General features: G+C 42.4%; 1 protein-coding gene across 4 annotated transcripts in view; it reads right to left on the bottom strand.

Moving 5' to 3' along the window:
* ern2 (endoplasmic reticulum to nucleus signaling 2) overlaps positions 1-26,309 on the bottom strand; it is a 129,825-nt gene that overhangs the window by 13,974 nt on the left and 89,542 nt on the right. For all 4 annotated transcript variants that reach the window (XM_072559124.1, XM_072559125.1, XM_072559126.1 and 1 more), the window contains 4 exons: positions 23,655-23,844; positions 10,520-10,619; positions 4,948-5,147; positions 2,466-2,613 (listed from right to left, as the gene is read on the bottom strand). In XM_072559124.1, coding sequence (XP_072415225.1) covers positions 2,466-2,613; positions 4,948-5,147; positions 10,520-10,619; positions 23,655-23,844 — 638 coding nt within the window. The remainder of the gene's footprint in view (positions 1-2,465; positions 2,614-4,947; positions 5,148-10,519; positions 10,620-23,654; positions 23,845-26,309) is intronic.

Raw genomic sequence — 26,309 nt, 5'->3', positions numbered from 1 at the left:
GATGTCCACATGGCTTTTAATAAAGTATTCGACAAAGTATCATGTAAAAAGCTGTGTATCAAAATGGAGGTCCAAGGAATAGGAGAATATGTTGGCTGATTTATGGACAGAAAATAGCAGGCCAAGATAAAGAATTGTTTTTCAGATTGGAGGATTTAGACACTGATGTTCCCCAAAGGTCTATGCTGGGATTTGTTTTTGATAAATGACCTGGATATTGGAATACAAAGTAAAATTTCAATATGTGCAATGGTACCATTCTTGGAGGTATAACAAACATTAGGACAATATCAATCCATTGTAAACAGACAATAGTAAATACAAAGAAGTGGAGGTATCATACTTTTGCAGAAGGGTTAGGGAAAGGTAATATAAACAGTTAAGGGCACAATGCTGAAGATAAATAGATGTGCATGTGGGGCAAATGCTGGCAAATAGGACAAGATTAATTTAGGATATCTGGTTGATTTGGACCAGAGGGTCTGATTCCGTGCTGTACGTCTCTATGACTCTATGTGCATAGAAGTTGAAGCTAACAGGACATATCGGAAAAGTAGTAATCAAATTACATTGGACCTTAGGATTCATTAATAAAGGTGTGAGCACAAGTCATAGAGTTACAAAGTTCTGATTAAGCCACAACTAGAAACTTGCCTCCAGTTCTGGGCACAACAATTTAGGAAGAATCTCCTTTAGAGATTACGGAGGTATTTAACCAGAATGGTTCCAGGTATATAAGCAAATTTGGCTATAAGGTTAAGGTGGTGAAGCTGTTTTTTTTTCTTTTTGGCACAGAAGAGGTTGAGGGGAGATTTAATAGAAGTGTGCATGATTATGACAGATTTAGTTAGATAAGGCAGACAGAAAAAAGCTACTCATACTAGTTGTCGGGCCAAAGGGCCTGTTTCTGTAGGGAATCTAATCTAATTCAATTTAGTTGATGATGTAAGGATTAGAGAACATAAATTTAAGGTTTTGCTCAAAGATTATGAGAGATATTTAAGGAAAAACATTTTACTTGATCAGTAATGACCTGCAACCCGCTGACCATAAGGGCAGTGAAAGCAGAGATGATAAACGATTTCAAAAGGGAATTAAATAAGCACTTGAGAGAATTAACTTGCAGGGTTTTGGGAACAGAAATGGGTAAGTGGGGGCTGGCTGGATTGTTCTACAGAGAGCTCACATGGATTTGATGGGTTGAATGGTGTTCTGCACCATAATTACTCGATGCATTAGTGTTGGAAGAACTAGTCTTTAGTATCTCCAGTTTAGAACAGGTTGTCACAGAATTGTGCTGGCCTCTGGATGCTGGTATGCAACTTGGATGAGGGAAATGAATGCAGTGTTGCCAAGTTTGTGGATGACACAAAAATAGGGTGAAAGCAAGTGGTGAGGATTAAATAAGGATTCTACAAAAGGATATAGGCAAATTACATGAGTGGGCAAAACTCCCCAGTAGAATTAAATATAGAAAAATGAGAGGTTATGGATTTGGCAGGAATAATAGGGAAATATTGCAGAAAGCTGCAGCAAACAGGGATTTGGGGGTTTCATATGCTAGATTTTGTGATTTATGTACAAGTTCAATGAGAGGGAAGACAAATAGAATGTTGGCCTTTATTTCAAACGAAAGGAATATAAAAACAGAGAAGTCTTTCTAAAACTATACAAGACACTGATCAGATCTCTGATAGAATACTGTGAACAGTTTTGGTTTCCTTATCTAATGAAAGAGGTATGGCATTGGAGACAATCCAGAAAAGGTTCACAAAGTTGATTCGGGGTATTAGCGATTTCCTTAGGAGGAGAGGTTGTGCACATCATACTCATTGTAGGTAAGAAGAACGAGAGATGACCTCATTGAAATATAAGATCCTTAGGGGACTTATCAGGGTTGATGCTGAGAGGTTGTTTCCATCGTGGAAGAGTCTTGGACCACAGTGCATAATTTCAGAGTAAGGGAAATTTCCTCTCTCAAAGGACAATGAATCTGTGGTATTCTTTATCAAAGAGAGCTGTTAAGGCTACATTGTTAAATATAATCAAGGCTGAAGTAGAAAGATTTTTCATCAGAAGAAAATCAAGGGTTATGGGGAAAAGGCAAGTGAAGTTGAAGAATATCAGATCATTGAATGGTGCAGCAGACTTGATGGGCTGAATGACTTATTTCTGCTTCCATGTCTTATGGATGTTCAGATAGCTTCTAATATAGGGATATTCATTTGAGTGTGAAGGTAAATGCTATATTAAACATTTACTCCAGGAGATCCATTTGAGAGATGTGATGATTTCCAACTTTCACTTGCAGACCAAAAAAAGCTTAACAAATATTCTAAATCTATTTGAATAAGGCTGGAACAATAATTTGAATGACTGCATGTGAACTATTGGCTACACTCTCCAGATTTCCGATGAGGCTAGCTGTGGGTGCTAGGCCAAAGCTATGCAAAGAAAGTCCTTACCATATACCTCTTGCTCAAAGTGCTGTAAATTGTATTTTCCAAGTGCTATATTGCTTTGCCGCCTCAAAGGATCGCCAAACGGATGTTTTCCCTCTGAAATAACGTAGTAGAAGACACAGCCCGCTGAGAAAATGTCAATTGCATATGTCTGTTGGGAAAATACAAGTGCTTTTTTTGAAGTGGTTCTGACTCTGAGCACACAGTACTCAAAAATGACATAGCACAAGTAGAATTCGATCATTCATCCTTTTGAACCTGCTCCTCCATGAAATAAGATCATTGCTAATCGAGTTGCGATCTCAACCCTACTCTCCTGTCTGCCCCTCATTTCCCTCAGGAACATAAGAACAGGAGTAGGCCACTCAGCCCATTAACTTCTTCATCACTTAATATGACTGAAGCTTCAATGCCTTTTACCTACACTATCCCCATAACCCTGCATGCTACTAATAATCAAAAATTTATCAATCTCTACTTTAAATGTACTCAAAAACTTCCACAGCCATCAGGGATAGAGAATTCCTAAGATTCATTATCCTCCCAATGAAATCATTTCTCCTCACCTCAGCCCTAAATGGCATCCCCCTTATTTTTAAATTATGCACCCTGGTTCTAAACTCCCCAACCAGAGAAACACTTACCCTGACTCTCCCTTTAAGTATTTTGTAAATTTGAATGAGATCATCTTTTGTTCTTCAAAACTCTAGAGCATGAAGACCCAGTTTAGTTTGCCCAATCACTCTTCACAGGACTGCCTCACCATTCTGGGTCCATCTGGTCCATTCATTGCACTCCCTCTATGGCAATAATATTTTTCCCGTGATAAGGAGATCAAAACTGCATACACTACTCCAGGTTCAGTCTAACAAAGCTCCTGTACAATTGAAGGAAGAATTCACTATTCCTGTGTTCAAATCCTCTTGCAATAAAGGCTAATATTGCGTTCGTCTCCTAATAGCTTGCTGTACCTGCATGTTAGACTTCAGTGACTTTTTTTATATGTCACCCAAATTCCTTCACACATGTACACTTTTCAACCTCTCACCATTTAAGAAATACTCTACACATCTCTTCTACCTATAACAGGAAGTAACTTCACCCTTTTCTACATCATTTTCCATCTGCCACGTTCTGCTCAAAAACTAAGACTTTCTTAATTCTCCTGAAAACATTTTCCACATTCCTCAGCACATACATTACTGCTTATCATTTTTATCATCTGCAAATAACACATTTGAACCCACATCCAAATCATTAATATTTTGTGAACAGTTGGGGACTAAGTATTGATCCTTGCAGTACTTCACTAGTCACAGTCTACCAATGTGAGAATGACCCACTTATTCCTACTTACTGTTTTCTGCTTGTTAGGCCAATTGTCGTTCCATTTCAATACATTACCTCATATTTAATGTGTCTAATTTTGCTCACCAATGCCCTGTGGAGGATCTTAGCAAATGCTTTCTGAAACTCCAAATATATTACATCCACCCTCTACTCTTACCTGCTTACTTGTCCCGAATTCAACCCTACTCACCTATACAAAATCTTCAGGTCAACTGTGTTCTCCTGTCCTGACTCCGGGTCAACCCTGCTCACCTGTCCCAAATCCCAAGATCAACTCTGCTTACCTGCCCCAAATCCTAAGGTCAACCCTACTCACCTGTCCTGAATCCTGAGGTCAACCCTGCTCACCTGTCCTGAATCCTGAGGTCAATCCTACTCACCTGTCCTGAATCCTGAGGTCAACCATATCCAGCTGTCCCAAATCCCAAGGTCAACTCTGCTTACCTGCCCCAAATCCTAAGGTCAACCCTACTCACCTGTCCTGAATCCTGAGGTCAACCCTGCTCATCTGTCCAGAATCCTGAGGTCAACCCTGCTCACCTGTCCAGAATCCTGAGGTCAATCCTATTCACCTGTCCTGAATCCCGAGGTCAACCCTATTCAGCTGCCCTGAATCCTGAGGTCAGCCCTGCTCACCTGTTCTGAATCCTGAGGTAAACCTTGCTCACCTGTCCTGAATCCAGAAATCAGTCCAGTGCACATGATCATAGTCCTGTTCTCAATCCAGTTCCACTGACAGAACAATTTGCAGTTACCATTACTACCATTCTCAATATGGAAAGGCTAAAGTTTTAGGTGTCAGTTTTTTCAGAAAAAATATTGAAATCTCTAACACTTGAATGAACATACAGTTGACTAGTTAGCCACTCACTGTAAATCAGAAAATATTAGCGATCCAAACATGTTTGCTAAAGCTGAGAAAATAAAGGTAAATTTTGTCAGCACTGTTGTGACAGTTTCCAATTGAGGAGATCTCCATGAAAAAATCAATCTTTATTTTGTCAGTCAGTTGCTCACTGATCTGATGGCCATTTCCAGATTTTCTTTGTCGCCTTGTAATTTTGATCCTCTGAGGTTGTTTACCCAAAATGCTTAGTTTTGAGAGTAAACAGACAATCTTTATGCCAATACTTACAGGCTTATCTTTAGGCTCCTCTCTTAAGACTTCTGGTGCGATCCAGCCCTCTGTTCCAGGTATGCCAGACCGCAGGCTGAAACTGTGATGCCCAACAGACAGTTTCTTACAGAGGCCAAAGTCAGAGATCACTGTCCTCACCTTCCCATGAGAGTTTGGCAGAGAAATAAGGATGTTGCGTGGTTTCAAATCTCGATGGACTAGAACCAGGATTCCAGAAATAAAATGATGATCAGGTTTGGCTAACAAATAGCAACTTGCTGATATAACAGACGTCTGAATTTTACTGGAAATTGGCTAAGTATCAATATTGTTAAGTTTCACAAAGGGATTCACTCCATTATCTTAATGAGACTTCCCAAGCTACATTCTAAAATTAATCTCATTACCAGTGCACCTCACCTCAATGGCTTCTTGCTTGTCATATCTTCTCTTACAGAGGCAGAAGTACTCACTCTTGCTGGGACCTCTTGGAATTTCCAGTGCTAGTGCCATTTTTAAAACCCAGTTATGCACCTGGTCAGACCTGCTAAGTTTCTCCAGCAATTTTAGGTTTTGCTGCGAGTCAGGAGTTGCCCTTCACCGTGCAAAGTAGCAGGAAGGTAACCAAACACACATGCTTCAGGGTACATTGTTAGCATGGCTGACACTTCAATGCAAATACAAGTACACATTCATAAACGTATTTCTATTTAAGGACCAAGCTGCATAGCCTTAGTATTAGTCCGCCTGAGAAGACTGTCTCAGCTGAGCTAGCTCTATCCCAATGCCCAGTGTAGCCTTACATCTCGCTGTTTAATGTGGGAGTATCACATTCTGAAAAATCTTCAGATGGTTAAATGTATTCACTTTTATTTACCAACAGAAAAAGCAAAGAAAAATATACACAAACAGAAGCCATAGCATGCAAAAGGTGACCTTTGTACTGGTAAATGTTCTTATCTTCCTATATGGAAGATCACTGTCATTCTCCCAGTTTTTCAATGTCTATCACATCCTGCTCCATGTACAGCATGCTAGGGTTATGCACCCTATCTGGAATGTATTGCAAATGCCTCCCAGAACAATCCAAGAATTGGAACTTCATCTTCAGCAGGCTATCATCTGCTCTAAGATAGCCCAGGTCAAAGAGTGGATTGCATTGTATTTTTACCTGGCCTCTGCCAGGGATTGTATATTGGAGAGAACAACCATGGTTACAGAGAATAGCTCATGTCCCAGCAACTATCTTTGTAAGGCATACAATCCTTGAAACAAAGCAGCAAACTGAAAGTTCTCAAGGATATAGGCATCATTCGACTCCCGGGGTCACTTGTCTTTTAAGATGTGGTAGCAATGACTACAGATGATTTGTGCATTGACAGAATAAAATACATGATCATCAACTTTGTTACGATATGGCACTGTCAACACCATGTGTGTACAGTCTATAGGCCCTCAGGATGCCAGCAATGTTGTCAAAGCATACTGCCCCTCTGCAGCCTTGACCTTAGCACAAGGAAATTAGATGAAACTGTGTGAATTTGCACAAATTACATTGGTAACTGCCTTGCTAGATTTACAGGTTGTTAGTGAGATATGCACATCTCCCCAGGGGATCCTTGGAAGCAGCCAGACGGATAAAAAATTGGCACAGCTGTCACCTTAATGTCTACCAGGATAGGATGGCTACCCACTCCCCTTGTTGCAGATCCCCAGCAATTGGCAGAGTTCTGAGTGTGTCCTGGAAAATCCTAGATCTGCGTTGCAACTATCATTCATCTAGAGGAAACAGCATCAAGGATGGTAAATTCTGGACATCCTGTAGCTCCTGTGAATCCTGAGGGTCCTTCTGCTGTGATGTCTTCATGTTTGGAACTGTTCAGCAGTCACTAGAAGTAGTTGTTGGTCCTGGGCTTGCTGATCAACCTATTGTCCTCAGGTTCTCTGTGTCTTTGTAGTACCACAGCAAATGCAACAATACCCCTGCTGCGGCTGAATACATCATTCTTGGAGAATACAAGAAACAGAAGAGGCCCTTAGTAATATAAGCAATTAGCATTTCCATCACTCTTAAGTGACAGTTTAGCATGGTCATCCCTACACTAAGACATACAGGACTTCTAACAAGGAATGTTGAATCCATGGAATACCGCTACAAGAACCCATGATGATGGGACCTTTTCAAAATATACAGTACAAGCCATGTTGTGTAAATATAGCAGGAAATTATAAGTGCAGTATGATTTCTGATGCCCTGTCCTCCCACCCCCACATTAGCTAAGAAAGACAACATAGCATAGAAAAGCATGTTGGTGAATATTTACAGTTCATGGTGAAAGGAATCAGTTCTGAACCCTTGTGCAACATATGAGATCTTGGAGTATTTTTGTGAATTATAGTCCACAAATGCCACTTCTAAATTCACGTGCAATTACTCCTGTTTTACAGAGATGACTATCTTCAATCTGCAATGACCAATGACTTGGTTAAGATTGCTTGTGACCAGGATTTACATATTTCTGGCAGGGTCACCCATGAAAGTAACGTCAGAGGGAAGGAACCAGACAAAAGCAATCGAAAACAAGTCCTCAGCAGTCATTTAGATAAAAGACGCTTGTGGGACATAAACAGCTGTGAAGAGGGATGGAAGGAGCAGAATAGGGAGATCCCTAGTCATCAAAGGTCTTCTTGCCACTGGATCTGGTTGTACATTCTGTCAAGGACCATGTATCTGCTAATGTGCAATAGCATTTCCACATTAAAAGAGGTCCTGTACAAGGTGTTTAACTGAAGGAATACCTGGATTGACACTCACTCAGAAGGAAGTGACCTGGAGGAACGTTCTATATGATGGGAAATAATTCTTTGAGAATCAGCAAGAGAAAGTATAGAAAAGAACCCTGAGATCTCAAGGCCAAGGACTACTTCCATCTTCCAGAAACACCTGCCTAATGTGGTTGAAGTTGTCGCTCTTGGATTGGGCTCATTGGTCACGTAAGGACCCAAAGAACACGTGACCAGTGATATGGAAATTCCTACATGAACAATCATGTTCGCTTGCGAGTGATTGCTGATGACAACTTTAATCTGAATGGTGCTCGTGCCACATTAATGCAATTGACCCCTGAAAAGCCTTGCATTGCTTCCAAGTAGAGTCCTCGTTCTCAGACAGAAAACAAAACTTACTCCACCCTACTTTGGGTGTCGTCTCAGCCATTTTTCATTTACAGTGCACATTTATGAATTGCATGAGTACTGAAGGCAACACAGGTCACATTTGGCATAATGAGCAATAAGTTCAGCCTGGTAATAAAAGGCAGCCCCACCCTGAACCTCCATGATTCTTACAATCCTTGTTGAGCCCATCAGTACTGAGCTTCCATACAATCCCATATGAATTACAACTTTGAATTACAACTTTATCTCTTAACATTAACCACCATGTCCCGGTCCCTACAGCTTAGTCATGCCAATTGTCATGCTCACTACTTATCCTCTCTCCCATCAAAGGCAGGATGGTTGTGATCACTGATGATTCCCCTCCCACACAACCCATATCTTCTAATGCACTACTGTCTTCCCCCAACTTATATATTGAGTTTCCCCTGCCATCACAATTATTGTCCCCTCTACATCCCAGCATGTTGCCTCCAATCCTCACAATTAACATCCCCAACTTCATACCACAGTAGTGTCCTCTGATAGTTCTCCTTGATCTTCATTGAGCTGTCCTCTAAGATTGATAGTGTCCAAACCCCCAAAAGACTTGGATTGACAGCCCTGACTGATGAGTGCTAAGACCCTTGACTGATCTCTATCCAGTTCCATGGCTGACTTACTGAAACTCCTAGGGCTGGTTGCACTGGACCTGTAGGACTGAGCATGGCCCACTCCCTGGTCTCTATTGATATGGATCTCTTGAGACTGGATGTGCCAATCAGTTTACTGACCAAGTGCTAGCCCCTAGACTGAGATGGAGGCTGACCTTGGCTGGCTGGGATTTCCTGACTGCAAGCTATCACCTCTTGGATTATCTGAGGACAATTCTCTCAAGACTTTGGGATATGGCCATTTGGTTGAAGCACATCAATTGTTTTCTGTGATTGCTGCTAGCTCATTGCGTAGATGTGAGCTTAATATAGCATGGTGCCATACAGCAACATGTCCACCCCATTGACTGATGATTGCTGACAACCTGCCTGGGGCTTTGTCTCTGCATTAAAAGGCAGTGGCCTTTAAGGTCTGGCTCAGGGAGAAAATTGGAAAAATGCAAGGCAAAAATGCTGTCTGTTTTGCAGTAAGGGCAGTGTCAGTGAGTGCTGAGATAACAAGTGAGAAGTCCTGAGATGCACCCAGTCCAGTCCATGAGATGGATGCTTCGACCTGTGCACAAACTGTCAAGGCAGCAGCAATACAATAAAAGGTTCTAGTGTGTTCCAAACTGTAGCACTGAAGTGCAGAACCATATTATAAATGGGTCAGGAATGTGCCATGAGAGTGCAGTAAATAACAACATCTGTGGATAGGGATGTGCCAGTCACTGCCCTGGACTGCGTCCTAGGATGTTGGTTACTGCTGTCCAAGATGGAGGCCTGGAGGAGTAAACAGTGGACTGTAGTTACTAGGAACCCTAGTGTCAGGAGTTGTTGGCATCTATCTTCTATTCAATGGTGTGAAATTGGAAAACTACATACTGGTGTAGTGAGATAATTAGGGCATTATGCAAATAGACCTCTTGCTGCTCTCTACCGAGATTCTCACCTTGTCATTCAAAACTTGGTTTGGAATTGGACTTTTATTTCTCAACAATAAGAATTTAATTTCTGCCAATCTCATTCAATTTTCCCAACTGATTCCCCAATGCCCACATTGATCAGGGGCTGGGAAATTTCATCCAGAGTAACTGATTCCAAGGTACTTTAGTTTCAAAAGTATTTAGCAATTACAAAAGGGAGCATAAATTTAAAATAATCTCAAAAAGAACTGAAGGGGTTGATAGAAGAGAACTTTACAGGGACCAAGGTTAGCATATAGAATCGTCTGCAACAAACTGCTGTTGAGGTATCACGTAGTATTTACAGCCTGGAAACAGCCCGTTTGGTCCAAAATGTCCACGTTAGTGAGCAGAATTAATTAATTCTTGGGATTTAGAAAGGTATTTCAAGAGGAAATAAAATCAAAGGGAACAAAGAAGAGATAGGATTAGACAGGGTGTAAACACGAAGAGTATGAGGAGCAAGCAGGAAATTGAGATTAAACTAAGTGGATTATTAAAGGATGTGCAGAGTGAAGGAAAGAGTGGACTAGACTAACTGGAATAATAAGAACACGGAGATAGTGAGGGTGGATGCACAGTATTAAACGAGGTGGTGCATTAACAAATATGCAAAGTCAAACAGAGATGGTTTAGAATAATTTGAATAGTAAAGAAATTTGGAACTCAGCTTCGTGGAATAGTAAACATTAGGTTGAATGAAGAGAACATGATTACACTAAGTACTTCATAAACAGGAACACAAATGTTAACCTGATGAGCCAAATTAACTAAATTACTTTTAGATTATATATTGAAATGTAAGAAGGTCCTCACCAATATTGAGGGAATGCAGGTGAGCCAGGCCAGACATGGTCTGAAAAAGTGCAGTTACTGGATCCAGATTAACGCGATCAAACTTGGAATCTTCCACATACTGTAAACACAAGAAGTAAAATATAAAAGCAATATACTGTAGAAACTGAAACATCAACAATATTTTTTTCTTCATAGATATTGCCAGACCTTCTGAGCATTTTCAGCATCTACTATTTTTATTAATGAACTAAACTAAAATTTGTTGGGGGGGGGGGGGGGGGGGGGGGGGGGTGGAGAGGAGGGTAATCAGACCTCACCAGGGCAAAATAATTATGTGCAATAGAATGCCAGTTATTGGCTCCCAGTGATAGACAAAGATCTCCTAGACCAGGAGCAACACAGGTTGGAGACGCAGAATTTTTTTTTGCAACAATATATCATCAATTACTCCAAGAAAAAAAAGGGGATAAAGGATTACATGAAGAAGGCAGGAGATTGGATTTGAGAAGCATATTAGCCATGATTAAATGACATAGCAGATACAACAGGCCGAATGGCCTAATTCTGCTCCAAAATCATATGGTCTTATGATCTAATAGCAAGCACAGCACAGACTGAAAATAGAGTGAAGCTCCTTTATTAAAGGAGAATTTAATGAATTAAGGTCCAAATTAAGATGCATAATGTCAAAAGTAATCAACTCTGGATTTTACCTGAGCCTGCTAACTGGCAGAGAGTCAACTAGCTCTAAGTATGGTTGGAGAGACAGAGGTTTGATTCTTGGTGCACCCGCATTGAGTAACTGAAACCTCAGGTTATCAGTCTGGAGATAACAGGAAGTGACATTAGTAAGACGACCATCACCCTTAATAAACGAATGTGGCATTATTCATTCTCTACCCAACCAATCAGAAACTGATCGTGCACTGTCAAACCAATTAAAGGACAGTCACAACACAGCAGTAATGGCTGGTAAGGGTTAATAAAGAGCAACTCATAGCAGCCAGGCACATAGCAAGAAGAAATGAAAAGTAAGAAGACAGATTTTGGTCAACAGAATATATCAAAAGACTCTGTCAATCGGCCAGTGCTCCAAAATAGACAGACTGCTTACCAAATTCCTTCGCTAAATGATGCATTTCTGTCATTAATATGGTTAAGCTAATAAATTCCGTGGATTTTGTGAAGACACTCTCATTTGGTAGAATTAGTAACTAGTTAGAATCTGACATCCCTTTTTAATGTCAACTATCTTAATTCAATCTATAATTATCATTCACTTAAATCTTACAACTAATTTAAAATGAACCCCAGATCTTACATAGACTCCACTTCAATAGCGATTTTTGAGAAGATTTACAGATCAGATTGATGATAAGTATGTAAGTTAGCTCGAAGGTTTGTTTTCAGACGTTTCATACTAGGTGACATCAGTGAGAGTCTCTGGTGAAGTGCTCGTGGTATGTCCCGCCTCTCTACTTATAGGTTTTGGTTTCTTTAGGTGGGTGATGTCATTTTTTTTTGAAGGAGGTATATAGGGTCTAAATCGATGTGTCTATTGATGGAGTTCTACTTAGAATGCCATGCCTCTAAGAATTCTCATACGTGTCTTTGTTTCACCTGTCCTATGATATGTGTGTTGTCCCAGTCAAAGTGGTGTCCTTCTTTGTCTATATGTATAGAAACTAGTGATAGTGGTTCGTGTCTTTTGGTGACCAATTGGTGTTCATGTTTCCTGGTGGCAATTTTCCTGCTGGTTTGTCTGATCTAGTGTTTTTTACAGTTCTTGCATGATATCTTGTAAATGATGTTAGGTTTGCTGGTGATATCTATTGGATCCTTTAAATTCATTAGTCACTGTTTAAGGGTGTTGGTAGGTTTGTAGGCTACCATGGTGCCAAGGGGTCCGAATATTCTGGAAGTAATTTCTGATATATCTTTGATGTCAGGTAACGTGGCTATAGTTTTTGGTTGTGTTGTGTCTGCTTGTTTGAGTTTGTTTCTGAGGAATCAGTGGATTGTGTTTATTGGGCACCCATTTTTCTTGAAAATGTTGTATGGATTTTTTTTCTGCTTTTTATAGTTCTTGGGTGCTGTAGTGTGATGTAGATCATTGGAATAATGTCTTGATGCAGCTCTGTTTGTGGGTGTTGGGATGATTGCTTCTGAAATTAAGTATTCAGTCCATGTGTGCTGTTTTTTATGTAGACGCTGGTTTGAAGCTCTCCGTCAACTGTACGTTTAGTTGCTATGTCTAGGAATGGGGTAGCTTGTCTTATGGTCTGCTGTATTTCTTTTGAAAGACCGTTATTTTTTTAAAGTAGATTCAAATGCAGAACATAAGGCAAGTTATTGCACCTACATTAGGCCAAAAAAAAAAGAAAGGAAACACGCTTAATGGTCAAGAAAATAAAGCCTTAGAAAAACTTTAAAAAGACAAAAACATTGTTATCCTACATGCAGAAAAGGGATGCATGACCATTATTTTTTAAAAATCTATCTTCAAAAGGCAAATGTTCTACCTGCAGATACTGACGCTTACCAGCAGGTGGTGATAGACCCAACCCCACAGCTATTAAACAGAATCTCATCTTTTCTAACAGCACTTAAAAAATCAGGAGAATTAAACAGGACAGACTTCCAAAATATGAAACCTGACGGATCAAACACACCATGCTTCTATAGATGACCAAAAATACACAAACCAGGGGCCCCCCTCAGACCCACAGACACCCTACCTGGTACACCAACATACAGACTAGCCAAAGAACTCCACCAAAAACTAACACATAATTGAAGATTCACCCCACTCCATTCGCTCCACCTAAGAATTCCTGAACACCAAAGACACCAAGACAGAAGAGATGAAATAATGGTCTCATTTGACATTACAGCCCTTTTCCCATCAATTAACATTGACCTGGCCAAAGAAACATTGGCATCACTACTAGGAAAACCAGGACCACAAACACAAGACAGCACCAACTTCATCAGCAAAGATAACATCCTCAAGCTAGTGGACCTGTGCATCACCACCCACTTCACATTTAATAACACAACCTACAAACAAGTCAAGGGAACATTTATGGGATCACCAATATCAGGAATCAAAATCAGGAAGCAGTAATGCAGAAACTTGAACAAGCTGACACTCCCATCTGTCCAACCCAAACTTTGGGTCTACCACGTAGATGACACCTTTGTCATCACAAAATTGAACAAATTAGAGGTAACATATAACACCATCAACAATATCCTGACAAGCATAAAATTCACAAAAGAGGAGAACGACAAACGCCCATTCCTAGACGTTACAGTTGAATATACAGTTAACGGAGAGCTTCAAACCAAGGTCTACAGAAAAACAACACACGTGGACCAAATACTTAATTTCAGAAGAAATCATCCCAACACCCACAAACGGAGCTGCATCAAGACATTATTTAAATGAGCTACATCTCACTGCAGCACTCAAGAACTACGAAAAGCAGAAGAAAAATACCTATAGAATGTTTTCAAGAAATACAGGTAACCAACAAACACAATCTGCCGATTCCTCACATCAAAGACACATCAGAAACGCCTTCCAGACTACTCGGACCCCTTGGCACCATGGTATGACTAATGAACTTAAAGGATCCAACAGATACCACCAGCAAAACTTAATGTCATTTACAAGATACCATGCAAGAAAACACTCCATCAGACAACCAGCAGGAAACTTGCCACCAGGATACATGAACACCAACTAGCCATCAAAAGACATGACCCACTCTCACTAGTTTCTATACATACAAAGAAGCACACTACATTGACTGGGACAACACACACATCACAGGACAGGCGAACCAAAGACACACATGAAAATTGTTAGAGGCATGGCATTCTAACCAGAACTCCATCAATAAACACGTCGATTTAAACCCTATGTACTTTCCCTTGGGAAAAAAAGAACCGGAAATGATGTCACCTGCCTTAAGAAACCAAGATCTATAAATAGAGAGGCTGGATATACCACGAGCACTTTATCAGAGACTTTCACTGATGATGTTACCTAGTATAGTGACGAAACATCTGAAAACAAACCTTCAGGCTCAACAAGCTAACTTGCATACTCCACTTCACTAGGCTGGGACTAGTGTCCTGGTCAATCACCTAACCAGAGCTTGTGGGCAGGGAGTTTTAGAAACCCAAAGAGAAAACGCAAGGCACATTAATGGATAAAACCAAATGGGAAGGGACAGTGAGTTAAATAAAATTGTACATCAGTGAATAATGTCATTGTAGCAAATAGAATTATTTAAAAAATTAAAGTTCTTTATCTGAATGCATGAAACTTCTGCAATATTATAGATGAACTACAGGCAAAAATAGAGGAAAGTTATTTAGATCTAATTGCTATTTCAGAAATATAGTTACAAGATGATCAAGGTTGGGAAAAAAATATTTCAAGGAATACAATATTCCAAAAGACAGAGAGAAGGACAAAGGAGAAGGAGTAGTGCTGACGGTAAAGGATTACAAAAGAAAATTCCTGAGAAAAAAATCTGGCCTCAGAATATGAAAAAATAGAATCAGTACAGGTAGAAATCAGAAGTAGCAATAGTCAGAAATCACTGATATAAGTGGTATATTGCACCATCACTCCAAAAACGGTTAGACCACTGGATAGAACATTAAACAAGAAATCACTGGACTTCTAAAAAAGGCACTGTAATAATTAACTTTTTTGAAGAATTGTACAATTAGATTGAAAAGGGAAGTCAAGAAGATGGGGGTTGAATGTTTTTGTGACTGTTTCTTGGAGCAATACATTGTGGAACTGACTCAGGATGAAGCCATGTTGGATCTAGAATTGTGCAATGAAGCAGGGTTAATTATTAATGTCATAATAAAAGATTCAGTGGGAAAGTGATCATAACACTGTTAAATTCCATGTCACCTTTGAAAGTGACATACTCTATCACATATAAGAAACTTAAATGTGAACAAAATTAATTATATAATGATAAAGGAGAGCTTAAGGTTAATTGAGAAAACAGACTAAACATTATGGCAGCAAACAAAACATTGAAAAAAAATTGAAAATGTTCAACAAAAATACATTTAATTATAAAGCTCAGCAACACCCATCCAAGGTCAGTTGGGAACTTAAACGTCACGCTTAAGCCCAAGATCAACCATGATTCTATTAAATGACAAAGCAAATCCGGTAGTCCATATCATCTAACTCTGTTCATATTTCACGTATTCTACACTGTTCTATCAAACATTCCAAAACACATATGTTAATGGGTATGTAGTAAAACGTCCTCTACACCGTGCCATCAACTATTTCCAGGACAAATAGAAAACAGCTTAGCACAGAGTAAAGATCCCACTACAATATCCCATCGAACACTCTTAAGATTGGCATAGGTTCATTCTCGCCAACTGGCCCCTGTTTGAAGATGACACCTATGCAGAACCTTTTACTCTCCCGGTGAGGTGAGCACCAAAGGACTATCACTTCTAGTCAGAAGTGCCTGGGCAGCCAGGCATGACCTGCTCCAGAGACAGCAGCAGGTGGGGTGTTTGATTGGAGCAGTACACTTGTCACACCAAAACACAGGTGCCTTAAAACGAGCTTGAGGAGTTCAGACAGCTCCAGTGGAGTAGATAGGCAAAAGCTCACTTGATCTTGATTTTCACTATGAGTATAGACTGTGAAAGTGGGGCCTCACGATCAGAGTTGTGCATTTCTGCCACAGGTCTTCATGTGGGGAACAGGCAATTCTCAATTCTTTGATCTTTGGGCACATGAAGCAGGATATATCATGAGGCAAAGGGATTCTTAGTTCAGCATTTGGTACCTTTCTCCCCTTCTCTGCCACCACTCTACCTCATAATTAGGTCATTGGGACCTAAAGTGTGATGGAGCTTGATGGACATGTTGTTGTCATTTTGAATAATTGGTAATAAAAAAAACCTCCCTGTCAACGTTTCAATGAAGGCTTCAAGATGTCTTAAAAGCATTTTCTTTCTCTTCCCTGGAATATTGGCCATTTGAAAGTAGAGTAAACAAGATTTGGTCGGGGAGACACTTATCAACCATTAGGTCAGTCTCCAGTCCATCAAAGTTGATTTTTCAAGTTTTGCCTGAATATTTTTGCAGCTATCAGCCACTGGTATACTAGTAGTTGTTTGACGGTCATCTCAGTGAATCCAAAGGATGCTTGAGACACTAACGATAGAACTTCTCTAGCAGTCTCACTTGTCAATGATAAATTCAGTTCCTCAAAGATTGACTGTCTATACTTTAGACTGTCTAGATGGAAAACTCTTTTATCTTAGTTGCCTCTGTGTCAAAACTAAACTGACCGCCAGAGTTTGTATAAAACTCAGCATCACATCTGCAAGCCACTCTTGATTTCTTTAATAGTGCATACAAGAAAATTGGTTTGCCCTGGAAATCTGGCAAAACAAAATTCTTGTCAATGCTACACAGTCAGCCAAATATTCCATCTCTTAAAAACACTAAAGGAGAGATTCTGCAATTTGTTGAGCACTTCCCATACGTTTTCTCAAACACCCACCATTAATGCGGAGATTCAACTTTTACCAGTTATGCCAATTCAGCCTTTTACAAATGACAGCAATGAGCATTTGACAATGAAGATCTCAGGAAGTCAACACAACTCACTGTGTGCATAAAAATCAGGAGCAGAAGTAGAGCATTCAGTCCTTTAAGTGTGTTTCACCATTTGATAAGATCAAGGCTAATCTCTTTGTGTTTCAAATTCTGATCTATTCTCGATTCCTTTCCAAACAAGGATCTATCTTTGCCTGAAAACATTCATGAACCAACTTCATCTACCTTCTGAGATATGAGTGTTCCAAAATTGCACAATCCCCTGAGAGAAAAAAATTGCCTTCATTTCAGTCCCAGAAGGATGACTCCTGATTTAAAAGTATCCTCTGGTTCTGGATGCACTCAGAACTTTCAACGTTCACATTGTCAAGACTGATCAGTACAGGGGTATTTTACAAATTTGAATCAATCAGCTTTCATTTGTTCACTGACCTTTGAATTGTCCTTTTAACTCAAATGTAAACAAGCCCAGCCTGTGCAATATTTCCTCATAAGATAACCAGCTCATTCCAGGTATCAATCTGATAAATATCTTCTGAACTAGGAGAAAGTGAGGACTGCAGATGGTGGAGACCAGAGTTGAGAAGTGTAGTGCTGGAAAAACACAGCAGGCCAGGCAGCATCCGAGGAGCAGGAGAATCAACGTTTCGGGCATAAGCCCTTCTTCAGGAATGAGGCTGGTGTGCCAAGCGGGCTGAGATAAAAGATAGGGGGGAGGGAATTTGGGGGAGGGGCGCTGGGAATACGATAGATGGAAGGAGGTGAGGGTGAGGGTGATAGGCCGGAGAGGGGGTGGGGGCGGAGAGGTCGGCAAGAAGATTGCAGGTCAAGAGGGCTGTGCTGAATCCGGGGGTTGGGACTGAGATACGGTGAGGGGGAGGGGAAATGAGGAAGCTGGAGAAATCTGCATTCATCCCTTGTGGTCGGAGGGTAACTAGGCAGAAGATGAGTCACTCTTCCTCCAGGCGTCATCTGGCCAGGGTCTGGTGATGGAGGAGGCCAAGGACCTGCATGTCCTTGGCGGAGTGGGAGGTGGAGTTAAAGTGTTCAGCCACTGGGCGGTTGGGTTGGTTGGTGCAGGTGTCCCAGAGGTGTTTCCTGAAACGTTCCGCAAGTAGGCGGCCTGTCTCCCCAATGTAGACGAGACCACATCGGGTGCAGTGGATACAGTAAATGATGTGTGTGGAGGTGGTGCAAGTGAATTTGCGACGGATATGGAAGGATCCATTGGGGCCTTGGAGGGAGATGAGGGGGGAGGTGTGGGCGCAAGTTTTGCACTTCTTGCAGTTGCAGGGGAAGGTGCCGGGAGTGGAGGTTGGGTTGGTGGGGGGTGTGGACCTGGCGAGGGAGTCACGGAGGGAGTGGTCTCTCCGGAATGCTGATAGAGGTGGGGAGGGAAATACATCCCGGGTGGTGGGGTCTGTTTGGAGGTGGCGGAAATGACAGAGGATGATACGATGAATCCGGAGGTTGGTGGGGTGGAAGGTGAGGACCAGTGGGGTTCTGTCCTGGTGGCGATTGGTGGGGCGGGGTTCAAGTGCAGAGGTTCGGAAAGTGGAGGAGATGCAGTGGAGAGCATCATCGACCACGTCAGAGGGGAAATTGCGGTCATTGAAGAAGGAGCCCATTTGGGTTGTTCGGTAGTGGAATTGGTTCTCCTGGGAGCAGATGCGGTGGAGGTGAAGGAATTGGGAATATGGGATGGCGTCTTTACACGGGGCAGGGTGGGAGGAGGGGTAATCTAGCTAGCTGTGGGAGTCGGTCAGTTTGTAGTAAATGTCTTTGTTGAGTCAGTCGCCCGAGATAGAAATGGAGAGTTCTAGGAAGGGGAGGGAGGAGTCTGAGACGGTCCAGGTAAATTTGAGGTCGGGGTGGAAGGTGTTAGTAAAGTGGATGAACTGTTCAACCTCCTCGTGGGAGTACGAGGTAACGCCAATACAATCATCGATGTAGCGGAGAAAAAGGTGGTGCCAGTGTAGCTGCGGAAGATGGACTGTTCCACATATCCAACGAAGAGGCAGGAATAGCTGGGGCCCATGGCTACTCCATTGGTTTGGAGGAAGTAGGAGGATTGGAAGGAGGAGTTGTTAAGAGTGAGGACCAGTTCAATCAGTCGAAGGAGGTTGTCAGTGGAAGGGTACTGGTTGGGTCGGCGGGAGAGGAAGAAGCAGAGGGCTTGGAGGCCTTCGTGATTGCAGATGGAAGTGTATAGGGACTGGATGTCCATCATGAAGATAAGGCGATGGGGGCCAGGGAAGCGAAAATCATGGAGGAGATGGAGGGCATGGGTGGTGTCCCGAACGTAAGTGGGGAGTTCTTGGACTAAGGGGGACAGGACAGTGTCGAGGTATGCTGAAATGAGTTCAGTGGGGCAGGAGCAGGATGAGACAATGGGCCGGCTGGGGCAGTCGAGTTTGTGGATTTTGGACAGGAGGCAGAAACGGGCAGTGCAGGGTTGTGGGACTATGAGATTGGAGGCGGTGGATGGGAGATCTCCTGAGGTGATAAGGTTATGGATGGTCTGGGAGATGATGGTTTGGTGGTGGAGGTGAGGTCATGGTCAAGGGGGCAGTAGGAGGTGGTGTCCATGAGTTGGCGTCTAGCTTCAGCGGTGTAAAGATCGGTGCGCCAAACTACCACTGTGCCTCCCTTGTCTGCCGGTTTGATGGTGAGGTTGGGGTTTGAGCGGAGGGAGTGGAGGGCTGCGTGTTGTGAGGGTGAGAGGTTGGAGCGGGTGGGAGGCGTAGACAGTTCATCCACTTTACTAACACGACGTGGTCAATGTCGCGGCGGCAGTTGGTTATGAAGAGATCAAGGGCAGGTAAGAGGCAGCACAGGGCGTTCAGGTGGATGGGGTGTGTTGGAGGCGGGAGAAGGGTCGTCAGAGGGTGGGCGGGAGTCCTAGTTGAAGAAGTAGGTGCGGAGGTGAAGGCGGCGGAAGAAATGCTCGATGTCTAGCCGCATGTCAAACTCATTGATCCAGGGGCGTAGGGGGATGAAGGTGTGGCTTCTGCTGAGGACTGATCGTTCATCCGCAGAGATGGGGATGTCTGGAGGGATGGTGAAAATACGGCAGGGCTGGGAGCTAGGACCTGGTGTGGGGCTGGAGCTGGGAGTGGGGGCGGAGTTAGGCATGGGTGCGGAGTAAGTTGTGGGGTCAGAGTTAGTCATGGGGGTGGAGTTGGTCGTCGGAGCGAAGTTAATCATGGGGGCGGGAATCGACATGGGGGCGAAGATTGACGTGGGGGCAGAGATTAACGTGGAGGCGGAGATTAACGTGGGGGCGGAGATCGACATGGGAGTGGCGTAGCGTGCGGTGAGACGCCAACTCGCGGACACCTCCTCCTCCTGCCCCCTTGACCATGACCTCACCTCCCACCACCAAACCATCATCTCCCAGACCATCCATAACCTCATCACCTCAGGAGATCTCCCATCCACCGCCTCCAACCTCACAGTCGCACAGCCCCGCACCGCCCGTTTCTACCTCCTGCCCAAAATCACAAACCCAACTGCCCTGGCCGACCCATTGTCTCAGCCTACTCCTGCCCCAACAAACTCATCTCTGCATATCTCGACACTGTCCTGTCCCCCTTAGTCCAAGAACTCCCCACTTAAGTTCGGGACACCACCCATGTCCTCCACCTCCTCCATGATTTTCGCTTCCCCAGCCCCCAACGCCTTATCTTCACGATGGACATCCAGTCCCTATACACTTCCATCTGCCATCTCAAAGGCCTCCAAGCCCTCCGCTTCTTCCTCTCCTACTGACCCAACCAGTACCCTTCCACTGACACTATCCTTCGACTGACTGAACTGGTCCTCACTCTGAATAACTTCTCTTTCCAATCCTCCTACTTCCTCCAAACCAATGGAGTAGCCATGGGCCCCAGCTATGCCTGCCTCTTCGTCAGATATGTGGAACAGTCCATCTTCCGCAGCTACACTGGCACCACACCCCACCTTTCCTCCGCTACATCGATGATTGTATTGGCGTTACCTCGTGCTCCCACGAGGAGGTTGAACAGTTCATCCACTTTACTAACACCTTCCACCCCGACCTCAAATTTACCTGGACCGTCTCAGACACCTCCCTCCCCTTCTTAGAACTCTCCATTTCTATCTCGGGCGACTGACTCAACAAAGACATTTACTGCAAATCGACTGACTCCCACAGCTACCTAGATTACACCTCCTCCCATCCTGCCCCCATCCCATATTCCCAATTCCTTTGCCTCCGCTGCATCTGCTCCCAGGAGAACCAATTCCACTACCGAACAACCCAAATGGCCTCCTTCTTCAATGACCGCAATTTCTCCTCCAACGTGGTCGATGATGCTCTCCATCGCATCTCCTCCACTTTCCGAACCTCTGCACTTGAACCCCGATCCTCCAATCACCACCAGGACAGAACCCCACTGGTCCTCACCTTCCACCCCACCAACCTCCGGATACATCGTCATTTCCGCCACCTCCAAATAGACCCCACCACCAGGGATATATTTCCCTCCCCACCCCTATCAGCTTTCCGGAGCCCTCCGTGACTCCCTCGCCAGGTCCACATCCCCCACCAATCCAACCTCCACTCCCGACACCGTCCCCTGCAACCGCAGGAAGTGCAAACCTGTGCCCACACCTCCCCCCTCACCTCCCTCCAAGGCCCCAATGGATCCTTCCATATCCGTCGCAAATTCACCTGCACCTCCACACACATCATTTACTGTATCCACTGCACCCGATGTGGTCTGCTCTACATTGAGGAGACTGGCCGCCTACTTGCAGAACGTTTCAGGAAACACCTCTGGGACACCCGCACCAACTAACCCAACCGTCCCGTGGCTGAACACTTTAACTCCCCTCCCACTCCGCCAAGGACATGCAGGTCCTTGGCCTCCTCCATCGCCAGACCCTGGCCACATGATGCTTGGAGGAAGGGCGCCTCATCTTCCGCCTAGGAACCCTCCAACCACACGGGATGAATGCAGATTTCTCCAGCTTCCTCATTTCCCCTCCCCCTCATCTTATCTCAGTCCCAACCCGCAGATTCAGCACCGGCCTCTTGACCTGCAATACTCTTCCCGACCTCTCCGCCCCACCCCCACCCCCTCTACAGCCTATCACTCTCACCTCCTTCAACCTATCGTATTCCCAGCACCCCTCCCCCAAATTCCCTCCCCCACTACCTTTTATCTCAGCCCGCTTGGCACACCAGCCTCATTTCTGAAGAAGGGCTTATGCCCGAAACGTTGATTCTCCTGCTCCTCGGATGCTGCCTGGCCTGCTGTGTTTTTCCAGCACCATACTTCTCAATATCTTCTGAACTGCCTACAATGCAATTGGATAGAGCTCTTAAAGATAGTGGAGTCAAGGGTTATGGAGATAAGGCTGGAACAGGATACTGATTGGGAATGATCAGCCATGATCATATTGAATGGCGGTGCAGGCTCGAAGGGCTGAATGGCCTACTCCTGCATCTATTGTCTATTGTCTAATGCATTTATACATAGGCACTCCCTAGGTAGTGAATGGTTCTGGTCTGGTGTCTGTGCATAAGTCAAGTTGCATGCTAGTTGGAACACAGGCCAGGACATTGGGTTTTTAAAATTACACTCCTGTATGGGAACATGTTTGCAAGTACTACATTTGTAAATTAGGGACCCCCTTTTCCTCTTTAAATAAAGAGTATATGGTGTCATCAATGCCATGTATAACAGAAGTGTAATATGCTTACTTTTATGTTGAGTTTCTCCTGTACTAAATGATAACATCCCATTAGTTTCCCTAATGGCTTGCTGTACTTGCATATTAACCTTCTGTGACATGGACTGGAATAACAAGTTCAATCTGCACCTCAAAATTTGCCATCATTCACTATTTAAATAATTCTCTGCTTTTGTATCCTTCATGCCAAAGTGAATAACTTCACATTTTCCCATGTTATATTCCACATGCCAAAAGTTCGCTAACTCACTCAATTCATCTACAGCAACCTGCATCTTTGTTATATCATCTTCACAATATACTTACCTATCTATATCTGTGTCAATTGCTGGCACTACACTCTTGCGCTGAAGTGAGACCCGGACTGTGTGAACTGGAATGAGGGCAAGCTGGACACAAAGTAAAGATAAGTAGTTCCTTGAAAAAAACGTGTACAATCCTACTTATAAAAGTCTACCTTAATCTGTTCTTTCATCAGAAACCATGAACCCATTGCAGCTATTTACTTCACAGGCAAAATAATTCATAACTCTGGTTACCCTCTGCATGAAAAAGCAACTCCAGATTTCCTTTAAACAATAATTTCCTTTTTTGCAAAGTACTTCCACTGCTACTTCAAACTTTGATTAAATGTACAACTTGCCCAGATCAACACAAGCAGTTTCCTACCTAATTTCAGAAACATCAACTGGATCACTCAATAATTCTCCAAGACAGTGAAACCTTAACTAACTGGGGTGTATCCTTTGATAGAGAGTAAGAAGAATCACTAAATCATTAAACAGAAAGTTCCTGACTCACCTCCTGCAGTGTGGCACTGCAAAGTTCAATAGCGATATAGTAGAACTGCTTGTCTCTTTCAGTACAGAAATAACGTATGACATTGGGGTGTTCATCAGATTCACGAAGGAGCTGAACTTCACGGTCGGCAAAATTGAAACATTCAGGGAGAATCCTTTTCACAGCAACATTTCGATTATCAAAGCTGCCTCTGGATTATGAATAGGAAATCAGTTACCAACACAAACAAAATCTTGTGCTTACAGCCCCGTAATGTAGCAAACTATCGCGAGGCACATCAACGAAGGATTATCAAACAAAATTTGATATTGAACCACATAAGGAAATGCTAAGTCAAATCATAAAATGTGCAATTGAAGAAATAAATTTCAAGGAGTGTGTGGAAACAGAATACAGAAGTAGAGAGTTGGAGATGTTTAGGGAGCAGAATTCCAGAGTTTAGGATTGCTGTAGGCACAGTCTCCAGTAGTGGACAATTAAAATTGGGGATGCTGAACAGGCTGCGTTTGAAGGAATGAAGATATCTTGGTTGGTGAGCTGAAAGCAATTACAGAGATGAGGAAGGATGAGGCAATGTTGGAATTTGAAAACAAGGAGGTAAGAATGTAGTTTGGTAAAAATAGGGACGATAGGCAAATGGGATGTGGTAGAATTTAGGATGTGGACAGCAACTTTGAATAACTTCAAGTTGATGGAGGGTGGAACAGATAAATGAGAGGCTATAAAAACAAACCATTTTTTAAAATACTAGCAAATCTGAGTTTGAATAAAAACAGGTAAATGTTTCAAGCTGAGACCATGCAGCTCAAGTCTTTGAATATATTGATTAGAAAGCCTTTCTTCACACAAATTGTAGAACCCGAATTATTTTCCCCAAAAAGGTTGAGAACTAATTGAGATAAGGGTATTGAGGATTATGGAACGAAGGTGGTTAGATGGATTAAGATATAGCTAAGTTACAGGAACATTGTAGCAGAGGTTTTCCATTAAGCCATTGAGTTTACTCCACCATTCAATTTGATCATATTAATCATCTATTTTAAAATCACTCCACACTATTCGCTTAACTTTTCGTGCTGTTAATATCTAGAAATCTATTGATTTCTATCTTAGTATGCACAATGGTTGAATCTCCATTGGCCTCTAGTATAAAGAATTCCAAAGATTTACCGTTTTCCAGGTGGAGTAATTCTTTCTCATCTAAATGAACTACTTATTCTGAGACAATGCCCTCTGGATCTATACTCTTCGTTCATTGCAACTCCTTACAACCCCTAACTCCTTGGTATTTCAAAAATCTATTTACTTCCTCTTTTAAAATGTTCAGTGATCTAGCCTCCACCTCCCAATGTTTAAATTCTGAACAGTCAAGATCAAATTTCATTTGCCTTCTTAATTACTCAATGCATCTGCATGTTAACTTTTTGTGTTTCATGCTCAAGAACATACAGATCCCTCAGTGCTGCATTTTGGAGCCTCTCTCCATTTAAATAATAGTCTGCCTTTTGATTCTTCCTATTAAAGTGCATGATCTCATATTTTCTTACATTAAACTTATTTACCAAGTTTTTGTCCAATCACTCAACCTATCTATATTCTCTTGCAGATTCCCTATGTCCTCATCATATCTTCCCACTAATTTTGTATCATCAGCAAGTTCAGATTCATTGTACTCTGCCACTCTACTACAAGTCATTAATACAAATCATTAATACTTGAGATTCCAGGACTGGTTCTTCTGGCTCTCTACTAGCTACATCCTCAGCTACAACCTGAAAAAGACTCATTAATCCCGACTCTGTCTTCTGTGTGTCAACCAATTTTCAGTCCATGTAATTACATTACCTCAATACCATGAGATTTTATCGTGTGCAATAACCTTTTATGTGGCACTTTATCAAATGCTCTTTGGAAATTCAAATACACGACATCTCCTAATCAACTCAATTTGTTAAACATTCAAGGATCTCTGGCAAATTTGTCAAACGTGATTTCCATTTCACAAAACCCAATTAAGCTTTTCTAAATATCTGCTATTTCTTCCTTAATAATTGACCTAAGTATTTTCTCAATGACAAATATTAGGCTAACTGACATGTAGTTTCAAGCTTGCTATCCTTCTCCCTTCGCGAACAGGGGTGTCACATGAGTGGTTTTCCAATTCACTGGAACCTTCCCGGAGTGCACTGAATTTTGAAATATTTCAACTAAAGCCTCCACTATCTCTACAGCTATTTTCTTTAAAATCCTAGATTGTAGGCCATCAGGTCATGGTGACTTGTTTGTCTTTATTTCCATGATTTTGCCAAATACTTTGTCCCTTATAAAAGGGAACTTAACAAGATTTCCCTCTCCCCTCTCCAATTTCCCCAACCACATTCCACCCAAGCATCTTGCTTATCTGATATCACTAGATTGTTTACAGGACCCTCCACTGTGAATAATGACACAAAATAATGGATTAAATTATCTGCCATTTTCTATTCTCCATTATCAATTCCCCAGACACATCCTGCAAAAGTCATACTCATTTTAACTGCTCTCTTATTTTCATATACTCGTGGAGGCACTTGCTGTTTGCTCTTATATTTCTGCCAATTTAATTGCAAAATCATTTTTCTCCCTTTTTATTAGCTTTTTAGTCATTCACTGAAG

Source organism: Chiloscyllium punctatum, chromosome 40 (assembly GCF_047496795.1).
Source record: "Chiloscyllium punctatum isolate Juve2018m chromosome 40, sChiPun1.3, whole genome shotgun sequence".
Classification (NCBI taxonomy): Eukaryota; Metazoa; Chordata; class Chondrichthyes; order Orectolobiformes; family Hemiscylliidae; genus Chiloscyllium; species Chiloscyllium punctatum.
This window is presented reverse-complemented; position numbering and strand designations above follow the sequence as displayed.